General features: G+C 39.4%; 1 protein-coding gene across 2 annotated transcripts in view; it reads left to right on the forward strand.

Moving 5' to 3' along the window:
* fto (FTO alpha-ketoglutarate dependent dioxygenase) overlaps positions 1–17,947 on the forward strand; it is a 130,690-nt gene that overhangs the window by 46,388 nt on the left and 66,355 nt on the right. For both annotated transcript variants that reach the window (XM_014007972.1, XM_014007971.1), the window contains exon 8: positions 11,914–12,038. In XM_014007972.1, the coding sequence (XP_013863426.1) occupies positions 11,914–12,038 (125 nt within the window). The remainder of the gene's footprint in view (positions 1–11,913; positions 12,039–17,947) is intronic.

The following is a 17,947-nucleotide window of genomic DNA, read 5'->3' on the forward strand; positions in this document are numbered from 1 at the left end:
CACACACACACACACACACACACACACACACACACTCCTTACTGTAATAAAAGTCCTCGGAAACAATCTGGACTGCTGAGGAGGGCAGCGCCGCAATCATACGCAGCCCGGCTCGGTCGCCATCAAGAGCTGATTAGGTTATTGAGCAAACGTGCAGAGGAGGAGGAGGGGTCGGGGAAAGGAGGGATGGGAGGCCCTCAGCTGGAGGGAGCGTCTGTACAGTCAGAAACACAGCGTGGGGAGGGGGGTGGTGTAGGTAGAAAGAAGTGAGATCGGGATTATGTGTGTGTGTGTGTGTTTGGGGTGGAGGTGGGGGTGAGGGGGGGTCAATGTAAATGTTATTGCTGTGTGAGCTCATTTGATCAAAGTCCTGGAAAGGTTAAGCGAATCCAATCTGGTTTTGTATGGCAGAGTGGAGACACAGGCGCTGGGGAAGAAACCCCCAGGACGGAGAATGGATTATCATATTGGCGCTGGAGTAGCAGGGGCCTCCGACGGACAGTTTACTCTGCCCGTAATGCGTTTAGACAGCAATTGGCCTTAATAACCTTTATTGACTTCAGTGGGTCAGTGCCAAGAATCTAATTATCAAAGTGTATCAAATTTCATTGGAGTTTAGAGTTGCACCGCTCAAAATAATTATTTTAAGGTCGGGCCGGGGCAATTAATCCCCTCTCCACTTATTTGATGGCTTTGTAAAACATTATAAATGTTATGGTTTCCTGTTGTGCACTTTACCGTAAATAATTTCAAAGAGTACTATTTTTTTTTGCTAAGTATTATTTGGAAAGCTTGCCACTCTGATGCGGGTGAGAAGAAAAAAATAAAAACAAAACAATTAATAAATAAAACGGCAGAGTATTTTTTTAAACTAGAGGCTAGAGCTGAATCCTGCTGCGGATGTTTACCAGCAGTCATTTTTCTCTTTCACCCGGCATTTTATTTGCACATTTGAACTGAGTTTTATACCCACTTTATATGCACACATGCAACCCAGATTAATTATAAGTGTGAACTAAGCAGTAAACTGTTTAAATACCTTTTTTATTGCTCATTATGAAGCCATTTATTATCTCTTACATTAAATCACACTGTGTTTATGCGTCGCATTGTTTTGCATTTAAAGCTCCACACTGAGTAAATAGGCTTATGCGTTTATTATATTCCAATTCTTTGCGGTTCTTACGCACATGTGGTGTGTGTGCGCGTGTGTATGGGGATGTTGATTTATTTGTATGTTTCTGTGTGTATTTTAGCGTGTCTGTGCAAGAAGTAAATGTGCAGCTTCATTGACAGTCGATGTGTGCTCTTACCTGGATAGTAGCAGCTGTGTTCTCCTTATCGCCGAACACGACTAGAGGCCTAATCCACGCGTTCATTATTGCATGGCCTTGTTTATCCACCACTGTATATTAGCTCACTAGCTTTGGCCCATTTAGTCAGAGCTGTACGAAAAAAAGAAATTACTCAGAGATTATTGTTATTATTCATTTAAAGAGGAAATATATGGCTGATAATACATTTTACATCACGCGGCAGCTTGTGTTTGGAAATATAAAGCGAAAGGGAGCAGGAAGAGACTCGGAGAAACCGAGCAAGAAAAGGAGAGAGGGAGAGAAAATGTAGCAGTGCAAAGGTATTTGCAATTCTCTTTGAAGTCCCCTATTCAACAGGGTAAGCTGAATTTTCGGCACTGCCTGATAGTGTTTCTTCGTAAATGCTTAAACCCCTTTAGAGAATTTTCATGGGCAGATACGCGGTGGCTTGAAGGGAGCGTTTATGTTACCTGGAGCCAATGCAGCCCGCAGCTTTGTACCTAAAAATGTACACTTGTGTTGAATGGAATCCCACAGAGGTTTGTCTACGACAGAATCTCACTGCAACATCGCTGTAAGCCGGAGCGGGGAAGAAAAAGAGCTCTGAACAGCTTTAACCCTGTCACAGTATTATGGGCTCTCTCTCACATTCATTTATATACATGAACACAGACATGGAGGGTGGGCAAAAACACTGGGACACACACACGCGCAAACATATGATGAGGTCCGTTTTGAAAAGTAAATTAAATAAAACCTCCCCTCTCCGGGCTTTTGGTCTTTTGTGCTCTTGTCAAAGTTTGTTGAATTTTATTCAAGTTTTTTTTCCCCCAAAATGAGAGCAAATTTGCATTTTCATCCATCTGATTGACTCAGACCTGAACAAACTTGTTCAAACTCATAACAGATGTCTGAAATCAGAAGAACAACATGGCCATTATTGATTATATGTCACAATAAGGAAAGCACAAGTTAAACAGTCTCTGTTTTTCCTGCCCAGGATTGTCAGCTACAGTAAGGGCTGTGCTCACCTTATCGTTTTTACTTTTATTGTGGGGAGATTTATTAAGAGCAGTTTGGATCATTTATTTTGCTTGTCTGTGAATTGTGATGTTGACAGTGTGTTTTTTACTCCATTGGTGGGCTTTGAAGGCAGCTTGTCTCGTCTTCTTAGAAAACAAATGAGCTCTTCACAGAGACTGATCTGCCTTATCCGCTTAGCAGCACCCTCAATCCCTGCTTTTATTTATTCACTTACTTTATTTACTTGCTCATTCATTTACTTACCTCTGTATGGATTTGGTTTGATTTCTACCCCTCTGCTCGTACCCCCCACCCCCTCCCATTCCTCTCCTCATCCTTGGCCCCGATCAGCAAGATAAGCCTTCAGAGGAGGGGAGATAACATCCATTAAAGTGGTAAAGAGGACTTATGGGGCAGCCCAGATTAATCACTGCTCAGTTTAATCGCATTCAGCGTGGACAGCGGCGTTGGCTGCAGGGCCCGGCTTCCTCTTATGCCATAACGGCAGAGAAGAAGAAGAAAAAAAGAGGAGAAATTCAAAGATGAAGTTAAAATGTGCCAAGATGGGGAAAAAAGTAAAAAAAAAAAAAAAGTAAAAAAAAAAGATGAAAGAGCGATTTCAAACTATGTCATGACAAAGTCTTCTAGCTGATCAGAGACATTATAGCTAAGCAGCGTTTGACATATAATTACTGCAGTACTTTGATTCAGGTAATTCTTTTCTCTTGCAGGCAGTCGTGTCATGATAGTTTAGTAAGAGATATTGTCATATACAGAGGAAAACATGTTGATTTGTCACTAAAACAAGGAAAGTAAATTTAAAGGTTCTTCACTTTTTTTGGTATTGTTCTGATAAAGCAATAGTGTGAAATCCAGAAGTAGAACCATCATATGTCCAACTGTGCTCCTCAACTTTTAATAAATTAAAAAAAGCATTTAGAATTGAATCAAGAGCCTAATCTAGATCTATGTTTGATATTTTTTATTATTGTTTATCTGCACTCCAACTTGGATTCATCTCACATTTATTTGCACAGMCCCTAATCAGTCATAGTCTCACAGGGATTTATTTCTCCCACACATTATGAAACAATAAATTAAACCAATTAATGAAAGTKAAAACAGCCAACTCCAAACATAGATCCTTGAAGTGAACAATTAAAATATCAACAAATAGAAAAATCCTAATTCCAACTTAAAAAAAAAAAAAAGTTAACCAATCTTCTTAAGGTCGTAATAAGGTAATCTGTTTTAATGTGCTATTTAACACCACAGGGATTAAATAAATAAACTCATTAAAAACAGTTAAATGGATAAAAATGAATATACCACATCTGAAACTAAAAATAACACAAAGGCAACTATAATACTGCAATAACCTTTTTTTTATTTGGAATGGTCCTGGCTCAGGCAGAGAAGCAGTCTGTTCTCTAATCACAGTAGCCAATTGATCCCCGGCCTGCCAACATTTAAAAGGCTCTTTGGGGAAAAATGAATAATAATCTGTACTCTAAAACCATCCATTGTTGTCTGAGTTTGCATTTGAATGTGTGAATTGTTTACTCGTCAATGTCAGTTAACATTTTTCCCCCCTTGTTTTGACTTTATTTTTCTCAGCGTTGTACATTGTAAAAATGTAATTAACAAACAATTGTTGTGTTTAAACTTTTGGCTAGTTTAATAAATGGCAACCTCTGATGTCATGGCACCTTGAACAAAAAAAAAAATCCAGATTTTCAGAGAAGTGCAACTTGATCAAATCTACTTTGCAATACAAAAGAAGAAAAATTGGTGAAAACCACAAGTGAGAGTGGAGATGGCTGGTAATGATAATAGCCTTTTTTATATACTGGAGCTAAATCAGATTTTTTTTTCTTTCGGAGTATGACGAGGGATCAAGATGAAAGGTTGAGGTTGTGGTATTGTCAGAATTCTTGAAAAGAAAGATTGCAGTKGAAATGAATGTTGAAATCAGAGCTTGTGAGATAAAGTAAACAGAAAAGAAATGAAAAGCAGAAGCTGCAAACAAGGTGATGTGAGTACAGCGGGGAGGAAAGTACAAGACTTGGGGTGCATTGAGTGCAGYTTTTGACTGCTCTTTTCAAAAGAAGACATGAAGACAGTAGTCCAGCAAAGATCAAACCTGAGATYTGGTATTATTTTAAACATTAGCTAAAAATGTACTACSTCCTTTTCAACATGTGTAGATTTGGGTATCCATCTTTCATGCACTGCATTACCGTTATGGCTTCCCTGCAGAGAGTAATCTGATGGGTGGTGGGAAAAGGATAAGATGTAGGACAGTGTAATTAACGCTAGTCCTTTAGTGTGCCCCGCCTCACTCTGCCGGGAGTGCCTGATATAGCACTCATTAATTCCTATTTGTGTGTAATGAGAGGGTCATGTTGKATGTAATAAATGACTCTTTTATTTGGGTGAAAACTGCAGGGCAGCATCCTCTCCAGCCTAACAGTCTCATAAACACCTTTTAGCTGCTCTCATCAGCCTCCCTCGGTGAGAACTAATCACACATGCATTTACACACACAAGCTACAGGATGAAAGGGAAAGTATCCTGTGTAAATGTMTGGAAAACGCTGGTTTCTAGAGATGTTTTGGCAAGCTAACACAACAGTCATTAAGAACGTCTCCAACATATYAGTATTGTATTTTAGAATCGGACAGGTTTTAGGTTTATTCGTGACATTTTAAGAACTATAGTCATGATCAGACATTGCACAGGATTACACTGTTTTTGTTTCTTTTCAGTGCTGTCCAATTATAAGGTTTTTGATCTTCCTCTCCTTTTATTTTTGTATGATAATGTTTTTTTCACTGAACAGATTGTTTGAAAAATCCTCCGGGGCTGTTTCCAAACATTGAATAAATACAGCACACTTGCAGTAAAAGTTGGCCACTGAACATCGTTGTAATTAACAGCTCTTTTGAGGAAGAAAAATTAAACTAAATCTTCAACAACGAAGCCAACACAAATGTCAAACGGAGAAGTTTGAACTGTTTGAGCTTTTGGACGTGAGAGCGCACTGGAATGCAAATTTATGATGCATTTTTATGATTCAGTGCATGATGTAACTCAGTCCAAAGCATGCCATATTTTACTTTTAATTCCCTTTACTTAATTTAATTATATTGATGTACATACTCCCAAATCTTCTAAGAATGTATACAGCTTTGCTGAACATGAGGTATTAAATGCAAAAGCCATTAGAGTATGTGTGTCTTCATTGCCAAACTGAAGTAGAGAGCATCTTTTGACTATGTAAGTTCATAATCCACTGCTTCATGGTGCCTGTCGTCATCTGTTACTGTTCAGCCAAGTTCTGTGGAGAGATTTGTAAAGATGYAAATATGCTATTCTCATTTATACTCAGGAGACTACATTCTGATATAAAACTGACTAAAAGATGGTGAAATGTGAGGATGTGTTGATTACCYTTAACCTAAAGTACCCCAAAACTAGCTTCTATGACAAAAATCCAGTACRAAATACAAACTAGTGCATTCCACTCCTATACAACACCATTTTAAATACAGTATTTCTTTATGATGTTGAACAGGCCTCCCTGTCTTAAATAGCTTCATGTTATTTTATGGTGAGGAACCTTAAATTTGCAGATCTTAATCTGTTGCACTTAAGATACAGTCATTCTTTTTTACTGTACCACTAAAGCTAATTCACATTTGATGTCAGACATGACATTTAAGAAGGTCTGTAAAGTTTCGCTACTGCAGCCAGATGCTAAAACTAAAGAATCACTACTTTGGAAACCCCTTGCAGTCAATCAAAACTTGGTTAGCAAAGCATTTTTATCCCATCAGGACTGACTAAACCCCCACACTACCCCACCCCAACCCCACACACTCTAAAACCAATTTCTCTCTCTGCGAGCATGTCAAGATGAATGGAAACCCTTTTTATTGGTTTAGCATTTTTGAAGATCTGATGTATGGCGCTGTGTGAGTAACACTGTAACTCCTGGGCTCAGGGAGACTGGCTTTGGCCCCAGTCAGCAAAAAGCTTTCTGCTGGCAGGAGAATGAGGTGCTGATCACAATCTGCTATCAAACTAGAATCTAGACTCAGCTTTCATAAACTCAAAGAGGGAGAGGTGAAAAAAAAAACACGGTGGTGGTGGGGGGATCTTTAAGGTAGCAGAAGACGCTCAACTGTCACGCTCATCACAAACATCTCTGTCCAGCTCTGTCTTCATTGTACTGAATTAGTCAAAGGGCCTCTTAAAGCTTTCTAGTGATGGATGGATTGCACATTCAAACTTAGGCTGCTCAAGAGTTTGCACAAGTGCGTGTGGTGCCCCCCGTCCCAGTGTGCTGGGAAGCTCATTCAGGCTAAGAACTATGTGGTTTAGCCATTAAAACCAACTGGATCCACACCCCGTATCATGAGGCGGAGACAAAGACCCCGCTTAAAAACAGACCGGTGAATTTTTATGTGATATTTGGGGGCCAATTGGATTACGACCTGACAGCAGATTTGCCTTTTCTTCTCCACCAAAAGAGAGCACCTCAAAAAGCCTCCGAGTTCTGCTTCATTTGACCCTGTGCAAAGCATATGTCCGTCCGTCCTGCTCGTATTCTGTCCAGAAGATGGACTGCTGCAAGGGTCAAAGAAAGCATCCCTGCCCACTTGAGTGTGTTACAAAGCCTTCAAACAAAATCACTTGACAGGGGTCTTTCCTTTTAGGGACGGACTCTATTTCTCCCGAACCTTTTGTCACTTCAAACAAGTTACTCTGATGTTTTAGACACATTTTTCTAATGTTTTACACTCCATATAATCTGCTGTGAGTAGCAAAGCCTATTTTACTGGCTGACATTATTGATGGTGGCTGAGACCTTGCAAAGGTCAACCCAGCAGAAAGGCTTYGGTTTCGTTCACCATGGAGATTGAAAGAACACAAGCAACGCACCCACACTCACCTTAACACACACAAATGTGCACATATCTTTTTCAAAAATGGGAAAATTATTTTTTATTAAATAAAAGAAAATAAATGGCTGTTTCAGTACTTATGATTGGTTGAGAAAATGAAATTCTTTAGGAAATTGTTTGTCAACTTCTTTATTACAATAAGATTTCTGAAAGAATTTTGGGGAGTAAATAAAAGAGGCTTTTCAGACGATATTTTCTTAAAAGTCAATTTAAGTTAATCCTTTTTAAAATTTAACTGTAAAAAGATACACACAAGTACACACTCAAACACACAAGTCATTACTTGTATAATTTTATACAATTGTCTTTTTTTTAGAACTTGCTTCCCAAATTTTTTGACCCCCACCCCCATCTAGTGCAGCTTCTTAGTCTGGAAGATGGCTTTTGCCAACAGCGCTGATACTTTTTATTACTTAATTATACACACAAAACATGCCTGCCCGCACACACACTCATATTCAACCAATCTTTTACATTGGGAAATAAGTACTTTTTATTTCATCCATCCATCCATTATCTATACCCGCTTCTTCCTTTCAGGGTCACAGGGGTCGTTGGTGCCCATAACCAGCAGTCACTGTGCGAGGGGCGGGGTACCCCCCGGACAGGTTGCAAGTCCATGACATTTTATTTCAGATGTGCCCAAATTTCAATTAATCTGTAATCATGTGACATCAGACCTGCAGCAGAAAATAAATAAGTAAGTAAATAAATAAGCAAGTAATTAAGTAAGTAAGTAAATCAATCAATAAATAAATACAAACACACTTTTTACTCCTTTGAGTGTGATGTCACAGAAAGTGCACATATAGTTTTTTGTCTTCAAGGATATTACATTTTTTCTACCAGTAGAGAGTTCCCCCTCCTCAAGAGCAAAGTACCTCTATGGTGGCAAACAGCAAACACACACAGATCCCTTGTTCGAACTGGAAATGGCCTTGACAGGATCACAACTCCCCTGTTGTTTATATCAGTGAGCAGAGGCTATCCATTACCCAGAGCAAGGTGCCTGATGCCTTTTTCCACCTGCGGTCAAAGTGATATTGGTTTCTCGTATTAAAGGGTAGAAGAAGACACAGGCAGCTGCGAGTCTGCCAAACTCCCACTCCCAAGGCCAATGAAATCAGATGTCAAGGCAGCTGAGCTAAAACAATGGCAAAAGTTTATTGCTATGACTTTGTGGGTCAGCAAGACGGTCAGCAGGAATGGAAGAATGTTAGTTAGTTCATGGCAGAATTGACAAGGTGGATGTTAATTTGGAAAAGTACATGCCCTACACTTATCCTCCAAATATTTTAAGTAGTGATATGATTTAGTGTACTAACCGAACTGTAAGTCATTGACCTGTTGACCATAGGTGCTGAACAATTATCACATAATTACCAACAGTAATGCTTCTTATTCATTCCATTGGTCATTCAAACAGAGATAMTACAGTTGACGTGATACTTGGATAATTGCTGTTATAGATGTTTCAGGTTGTCACTGTAATTCAGAGTTATCTGTTATTGCATAGCAGGCTTAAACAAAATAATGGATCATTGGTTAGGGCCATGTCCACCTCCATATCAGCACAGAGACACATCAGTGAACATAAGGACAAGAAAATGTGCAGACTTGTTATACTGTTGGACACTAAAGTGTCAAAGAGACAGGCATGAAGATTGTTAGTTTGACAGGYAAAGATGCTCTTTAGAGGGTAGACATGACTTTGGTAAACTACCCCAATCACGAGCCAGAATCTAGGTATATTTGCTGTTTATCATCCCTATTTTTCTGTAGGTAAATGTCTGTCACTGGGATGGTCTATTATGGTCTAAAATTCTCCCTGTCTTAAAAAACTAGTTAATAAGGGAGGTCAAGTTTGGGATTCGTGAGCATCTGTGGCCTGCAGATGTAGAAAGTGTTCTTGTAACTGAGAGCCATTAAGCATAAGAGTACTTTGAGTCCCCTGAAAGTCCCAATTGAATGTCAGCTTTGACTTTTCCTCTAGTGTTACTAGTTTTCAGACGATGTGGTAGTCATTTAGTCCCATAATTTAATGGAGTGTAAACTTTCAGTTTGGCTTGTATCTTGTTTTTTTATTTATTTTTTATTTATTTTTTTAACCTTACTGCCTTTAAAACTTGTCAGTTATTATGTAACTAGAGACGGTTATTCTGTGAAGTTTTACATCATGTTGCACTGTGTGCAACAACAACCTTCCCATTGTGTTATTCTGTGTGAATGAGTGACATGTTGTTATTGAATAGAAATGTGATAGAATAGACAGATGCTTGTTGGTGTTAAGATACAGTCCTGGCTTGAGGTGTTAGTGAGCTGCCCCAGGCTGCCCCCCAGCCAGCCTTCGCTTGGAACACTATCATCACTTCAGCTGTCTACAAACAAAAATACCACCTTAGCTTAACTGTTTGTTTACCTTTCCTGCCTCTGCTCAGAGACGGAAATGTTTATACCTTACTTGTAGTAAAAAAAAGACAGTGCTGAATTTGGGGTATGGGGCTTGGGTATGGAGGTACCAAAGCATGTCATGTCCTCTGATTCACCTCAAGATGTGGCCTGGGTCAGAGGGACATCTGTGGTCAGCATCAGGCTGATATAGGTGGACTGTGAGGACAGCTACTGTCATCAAGGGGTAAATAGAAGTAAAGAAGGGGGCTGATTTGTGCTAACACAGGCCCAGAGATAAAGGACTGTGGTCGGGCCGAGGCCGAGCTTGACCAGTAAACAACCAGCAGGGTTCCTAAATGGCCCGAGGATCAGCCTGGGGCTAAACCTGAAGGCTTCTCTCAGCACTGGCGCTTCTAAACACGAGTTGCACACATTCTGGCCCGCAACCACACGTTTTCAGCAAGATGTTGCCTTGGACAAAACAACACCCTCTTTAGTAGAAACACATCCAATCAGATAAAACTTTGCGGAGAGCAATCATGAAAGAAGTACATACAGTCCCTCAGAGAAGAAGGTGTTTTTAATGTTCCTAATTAAAAGAAGTCTTTCCAGCGCTAAACATGTCAGAATCTGTTGTTGACAATTTGAAGCATAAAAAGAAAACTTTGTCAATTCATTTGTTTAAATCTGATTCTACATCTTTTAGGGATTTTTCTGATACCATGGCTTTATAAACAGCTTCCCTTTGTTGTTCTGTTTGCTAGTCAGCTTTGAGATCGATCGAAGCAAGCTTGAATCACACTGGAGCAGGTTTCAGATCAACTGTGACTCACTAGCTCTTCAGTGTCGCGCTCAAAACACTGATAGTGCGCTTCAAAGCCAGCGTGCACAATGTGAAGTCTACCAGCTGAAAATGTGATACAGTCTGAATCCACTTTCTGGTACTTTCTTARCATGTCACTCATCCCAGAAGGACCCAGTTTGATCCAAACTGAAAGACACAGTTTCCAGAAGGAGTACAGCCGGCCCTGCCTTATCCTGGTCACCATAATCTTTGGTGTCTCCTCTGAGTCAGGTGTAATCAGTCACACACTGCTACATATTTTGACACCTGTCCTGTGTGGTGCAGAGGAAGTAAGCATATTACTGCTCTCCTTTGGAAACACACACACAGACAATCAAAGCTATCGTCACATGAATTAAGACAGACAGGTGGATTGTCAGAAAAGGRATTAAAAAAGGGGGATAGCAGAAAGAAATGAAGGTTCTCTTATATTGTAGTTTTCTTTTTTTCTCCTTTTTTCTTTCAAAAGGTTGGATGACTGGGGAGGCAAGTCACTGTTAATGGGAAGAAATGAACGCGCTTGAGTGGTGGATGTGACAGGAAGAGACTGTTCTTAACAAGGCGTCAGAGTCAGTCACAGTTACAGATCCATCACTTCTCAGAGGCTCGGCAAGGGGGGGGGTGGCGGTGGGCATTTAAGAATATTCACAGAAAGAGGAAGTGTGTGACGGGTAGAGGGGAAGAGGGAGACGGTGAGAGGAAAGAGGGATTTGAGTGTGGCTGACAGCGCTGCATTTAATTTGGGCTGCCAGATCCTTTTTCGTTTGACTCCCTCTCAACCAGCTTAGAGGCTGCGGAGGACTCGGAGGCTAAGGTTTGCTGGGATGTCTCTGATTAGCAGTGATGTGCCACGTCACACTTTAAGCTGGCCTGTAATTCATGTTCAACAGGGGGATACTTACACATTACACTGTGTGGTGCAGGACGTGATTAATTGACTCACACTCTAATATTGGGTGTAATTTGCCCATCCTCTGATGTGAAACTGACTTTATACTAGACTTACTGTATGCTGCCATCCTGGGGATGTTATAATTGAGTCGGCTCAGAGCCGTGTAATTTTTTACTGAGGAGAGAAGCTCAAGGGTTGTAGGGAGAGCATCAGATTGTCTCTCAACCTAATTTCACACTCTTGAACGTTTAGGATGAAAATAAAGCGTGCCAAGAGTTTTATTATATTTAGTCTGGGACGTGGCTTTTGTATTGTGAAAGGAAGTGCAAATGATAAGAAGAGGTGGACCTTTTTTATACTATTTATTTATTTTGTTTATTTTTTATTTTTTTTCTCAAAAATTAAAATAAAGCTTAAACATACTGTCATCCAACCCTACTCTAAAGATTCATTTCTCTTCTCTGTTCCTATTTGCAGACTATGCTCTTTCTGGCTACGGTGGAGGAGGAGGGCCAAGCCGAAGAGGGAAGGAGGGAGATGGCAGAAACCCTGTTGACAGCCTTGACAGACAGACACCAGCAGAGACAAACATGGAGGGACAGGTAACATCATGTACTCTGTGACTGATGGTTTAGGCAGGTAAAAAAATATGGAGGATGAGCTTTATCTGGCATTCAAAGTAAATGTCCACACAAATGTAAATGCTCTTCAACACATTAGAGACTATCATGTGTGTGGCTTTGCTGTTTGGCACCTAGATCAAAGGTATTCATTGAGAGTTTGAGTACATTTGAGTACACTTATGCTTTCAAACTAATTAAATAATTATGAAGATAAAAAAATCAGCAATTTTTGCTTTTAGTCTTATTTCCCAGCAATCTCGGTTAGGCCCGTTATTGCCAATTTTAAAATAATCTACATCACATGAACAATCATGTTTTCAGCCTAATAAGCTAGCACATCTGAGGATTTTTCTATATGCAACATTATTTTGTTAATCACACTGGTCTTCCTGTGACAAGGATGTTTTTTTTTAACATGTCATTTTATTCACGTAGAACATAAACACAACAAAAGTTGACTAAAATACTTTATAATCTGGAGAAATTAAAATGTAAAACAATAAGAACAAGGAAATACAAGAACTCTTGGAATACAAGTTTTGTTTTAGTTTTAGTCCAGTAAAGACACAATCCTAAATTTGATTTCTTTGTCATTGAGTCATCACATATAATGTGAATAGTTTCTATGAAAATCACTATCTAAAAAAATAGAACAAAAGTTTGGTTGACTTTTATACAGCATCTTCAGACGTTAAGAAAATGGGACACAGTCAAACTCTGATACGAGTTCTTTGGATTTCCATACCAACACTGAATCTAAGTTTTAAACTAAGTGTCATGCATATGGTACTTTTGTGAGTTAATATGAACTCCTTTCCTAAAAAGTGTAAAGTAGTAGAGTTTTGTCACTTTAAATATATAATCAAAATTGATCGATTGATTCTTATTGAAGAGATGTGTGAATTCAAATACAAAATGCATGGCCAGTTTGCATTTTGTGGTTCTGTGTGTCTGGTAGCTATCACAGCAACACGTGTGTCTTAGATAAACCTGCTCACTTCCTTCCCTCCAGATAAGAACAGAGAGCTCTGTGATTAGAGCATCAGCCCTTTATTCAGATAAAGAAAAGCCTTGGACATACCCCATAGTATTTTTTTAGCTGTTTATTTTCTCAGTCACCCTCTTCCTCGGTGCAAGCAATGWCACACAAACACTGCCATGCATGTTTTCACTAGCATTGCATGAACAATTTCACAGCTTTTTGACTCTTTCAACAGATTTGACCCCAGTGTTGCACACAGAAACACATTTTAAAATGAACTTTCTGACTATGAAATCTCAAAAGCAACATACAAGAAACTGGTTATTTCCTGATGATTTCCTTCCTTTTTTTCATGTCGCTTCTTTGTTTTGAGTTTTTCAATCTGGCGGACCCTTTGCTCACTCCCATCCAGATGAGCCTTGTAAACAGCCTGTTTCTACACACCTTGCTTTGCTGTGTCGACGCCCAGACCCTCCCCAGCTCTCATGTGGGTCCCGCTCTGATAGCGCATACCAGCTGCATGTGCTGAAAGCTAGAAACCATCTCACCATCAGCACTGGCCCACCGCCACCCACAATGCAGTGTTACCACCTACTAACCCTAGGATTTGCTCAGCCCACCCTAAGAACCTGACAACAAGTATCACAGACCAGGACAGGAAATGCTCAGTCCTTGTCGTCAGGACAGACAGACGTTTACTTCATCAGCTGTGGAAGACTGATGAGATTAGCTGTTTTGGTGGAGGACAAACCTCCTGCACAATATGTTTGAACTCTGACTGCTCCTGATAACTTCTCCTTCCTTAAAACACTTTTCGTGCATATCCCTAATCATTACCAGTCCCCACTTACACAAATAAGAGCCAGAGGTCGTCCTGTCAAGTGGTTTTCAAGAGATAACATTTATGCAAAACTAAGCATATGAATATGTGCAATGTTAAGTGGAGTGTGCTGGTGTTGATTAGTGGCTTTCTGCTGACAATGGTCAAGGATTGCTTTGGTAGTTTTTAGATACTGGTGGAAAAGTGCAAGTTTTTTTTTATTTTTATTTTTTTGCACTCCACAAAATAGCAGTTTAATACAGTATATACGTACAGTATATAGTTTAATAAAGTTTAATAAATGTTTGTATGTATAAAAATAAATATATATAAAAATAGCTCAGTTTGTGAGGTTTTCATATTCAGCATCCTATTTAGATTTAAACATTATTCAACAGAGAAGTTTTTATCGTAGCAATGTCCTTTGTATCCCTGTTTTTTTTTATAGAGTATAGCACATAATAATTTCAAAAAAGATGGGAAAAGACCCCCAAAAAGGGGGAAAAGTCTGATGGATGACTCTTACTAGAGGCCCATAAACATAAACAACCAGCACTGACTGAGTTTGCTGACTTTTGTTTCTTAAACACCAGTTAAAGCAGCACTCCGTGCTCTGAAACTTGGACCTGCTGGCTGCCCCGTTTTTTTATTATTATTTTTTTCTGTCTCTAAGGCATTTTTAGGACAAGCAAGAAGGAAAGAAAGAGGAATTGGAGCCAGTGACCAGCAGTTCTTCAGAAGTGACTTATAGGCACTCAGAGTGAGTGATGCCTCTGCTCACCGTGCGAGCAGAAGCAGTCCATTCATTCACTCTGAGCCAACAAAGTTATGAGAGCTTTTTTATTCGTATGAGGTTTTCTGGTAACTGGATTTTCCCGATGCACGTGGTGAATTCTTTGATAGATGCTGCCCTCTGTGTCCCTTCGGTAAATGCCCCTCGAGTACCCTGGAAATAGATGGATTATTATGTTGGTGGGTGACAATACCGCATTGACGCAGCGTAGTATGCCACACAGGAAGTGCAGATTGAAGAGCAAGACACAACCTCCAGGGAACAGGCCTATTAGAATATGAAATGGCAGGTCCCAGTGGCACCGGGGATGTTTTTGGTTTTAAAAATTCATAGATCATGCTTCACATTTATACAATTACAGGTAATGAAGGATTCATGCTGGTAGAGCATACACAGAAAATCCTCCAATCTACAGAATTCTGCATCTTTGTTGTTTTTGTGCTTTTGTTTTGTTTTTTTTCCAATATTCGATGTATAGTTGTTTTATGTTGTCTTTTATCTTCATGTTTACAATGTGGCTACCTTTACTCCACTGTGGATGTGAAACCTTTATGCTGACCCATCAGATCCTTGAAGACATACTCTAAGAGATCATGAGAAAAAAATAATAAAATAGCTTTGTCACAGTCAGCAAGCAAACATTGAAGGGAACAGCTGCAGGTTTTGTACTGACCATGCAAACTGCTGTAGGCTTTGTAAGGTCATTATATGATAATGAAAATCATTACAGAATTACATGGGGGTTTAGGACATGAGAGCAGCAGGGAGGGGAGAGGAGGGCCACATTGGGTTTGATAAATGGACTGTGAAGGTGCCCATCTGGCCCTCTCGATGGCTTTTTCTTCCTGCTCTTTTATCCACTCTTGTCGTTTACTRCCCCTCTTTCTTTCCCCTCGTCTGTTCTCCGGTGGGCCAGTGTAAGAGTGAGCAGGCCTGTAGTGAAAGATTAACAGAGTGCAAACCCAACTCTCCCCTGTGGGAGAAAAAAGAAAGAGAGACAAGCAGAGGTGTTTATGACCTAAAGCATGGTTTGGCCTGACTTGGCCAACCCTGCCCTCACATTTCTAAGTTTTGAAAGGTAAGAGAGAAGACAGCCATTAACCTTTGGCATCAGAAGCAGTTGGACAACTGAAAATGTGTCCAATGATTTAAATGAAAAATCAGACCTGGTAACACATTATAAACTACTACTACTACTACTACTACTACTACTACTACTACTAATACTAATACTAATACTAATACTAATACTACTACTACTAATAATAATAATAATAATGATAATAATAATGATGATAATAGTAATGATAATAATGTAATATAGTGGAGAGTTAGGGAAACCAAATCATTTCTGACCACAATGTATTGTACTATTCATGGATGGTGGATCCATTGTGGTTCTAAGATAATCTGAACAACCCTTTGGACAAAAAATTAAAAAAAAAAAAAAAATCAAACACAATAAAGCTTGAAGGAGCAGTTATAAGTATCACTTCATCTTCCAGTGATTGACAAAAGTTTTACAAGGTTGTTGAATTTGGAGGAAGAAATATGCATTTCTTCTAATCTACATCAAAACAACGTTTAAACCTTGCTTATACATTTCTTACATATTTGTTTACAAGATAAAATGCCCAGTATTTTTCTTAGATAATGCTTTGTGCACCAGATCATTAACCACTTATTGACATCACCTATTTCATAAAGTGTTTATTGATTTAGTTTGAACCTAATTACATAATTGTACACATACAGCTTTTTTGGAATGTGTTGTAAGCCTGGAATATGAGAATGTACTGTATTATAACACATGCAWTGAAGTTGTGGAAGAAAACAGTCATAGAATGGCTTCAAATGATTTCCAATGACAAAATTTGAATTTTAGTGTTTAATTTGAACTGCATGCATATCTAAAACAGGCAACTATTTTTGAATTGGTGACATAAAACAAGTACAAAAGTTATTATTCCAGTCTCTCTTAACACTTCCCAGTACATAATATTTGATTTACTGAAGATACTGGATGCTGTATACTCAACGTGACATTCTACATCTGTTGCATGCATTTATTTATTTCCTTCAGATTGTGAAGATTTAGTGAGGTCCTTAGTCTAAGACAAAAGAAACATCAGCTGACATGGCAAGCAAATCCAAAGGACAGATAAAGAGGCCCACGTGTCCACAGCTGCACTCGTCACTCAACTGTCCATCTTGACCCATGACCTGTGGGGCTGTGTCCCAGCCTTCATTGGCTTTATGTTTCTTTCTATTGTCATCTTTTCTTGTCTTCACCTGGTCAAGCTGCTGCTACACAAAAAGTCCAGTCTGTCATCAAAACCAAAGGTCACCAGAGGCCAAAAGGGGCTGGAGAGGTTAAAGCTGTACCCAGTCGAAGATGACCCCACCAGTGTTGTCAGCTACCAGTTGCACCCTGTGGAGATGCATAGCGACACAGAAAAGAGGAGGAGAGAAACTTTCGTCGGGTGGCACTTCATTTCTGAAGTGGTGACATTTCTTTTGTGCTGTCCCTGACAGACCCAGCCCCTGATTCATCCATAGGGGTGGGAGAGAGAGTTGGTGGACAATGGAGGCCCTTCCATCCCAGATGGGAAAGACTGTCAGTGTCATGACTACAATAAAGATWGACAGATCACAACGTTGTCTAGAGTACCCAGTGACCTCTTTAAAGCATAAGGAATAGATTCCGCATAGTACATGGGGTCACTATCATGCTTGGAAAAAAGACACGTTTTCCACCGTCAATGGCATTACTTTAACATCAAAGATGTAGTCTGTCATTGAAACAATGCAGCTTTAAAACAAATTTTTTGCTTGTCTAAATTGAACAGTATTCTTAGAGATTTTAAACTAAACAATACTGGGCAGTTTGTCCTGAAGTCAACGTATAACTAACCAATAAATGCCAAAGTAGTGTGAACATCACATTCTTAGAATATTAAAACATTTGAAAATKTAAGTACTGGTACTGTATGCATTTAGCCTCGGGGAAGTACTTCATGACGTAGGCAGTACATGTACTTTCTGAGTGATTATTACACGTGTAGTTCTGGTAATTGAGGATGCAGAATACACTTAAGGTAAAGTCACATCATGAGATTCCAGAGTGATTAACCTGTGTCCTTAATGACTACATGTCGGCCAGGACATGCGTTAAAAAAACCCTCTACAATGTATCATGGTAATCAGATATTATAAACAATAGTCTCACATTCTCACCCTTATTATGACCCCCGTACGTGAAGCATAAGCGGGAGTCAAATTGTTTTCGTACG

This window comes from Austrofundulus limnaeus, unplaced genomic scaffold (assembly GCF_001266775.1).
Source record: "Austrofundulus limnaeus strain Quisiro unplaced genomic scaffold, Austrofundulus_limnaeus-1.0 Scaffold46, whole genome shotgun sequence".
Taxonomy (NCBI): domain Eukaryota; kingdom Metazoa; phylum Chordata; class Actinopteri; order Cyprinodontiformes; family Rivulidae; genus Austrofundulus; species Austrofundulus limnaeus.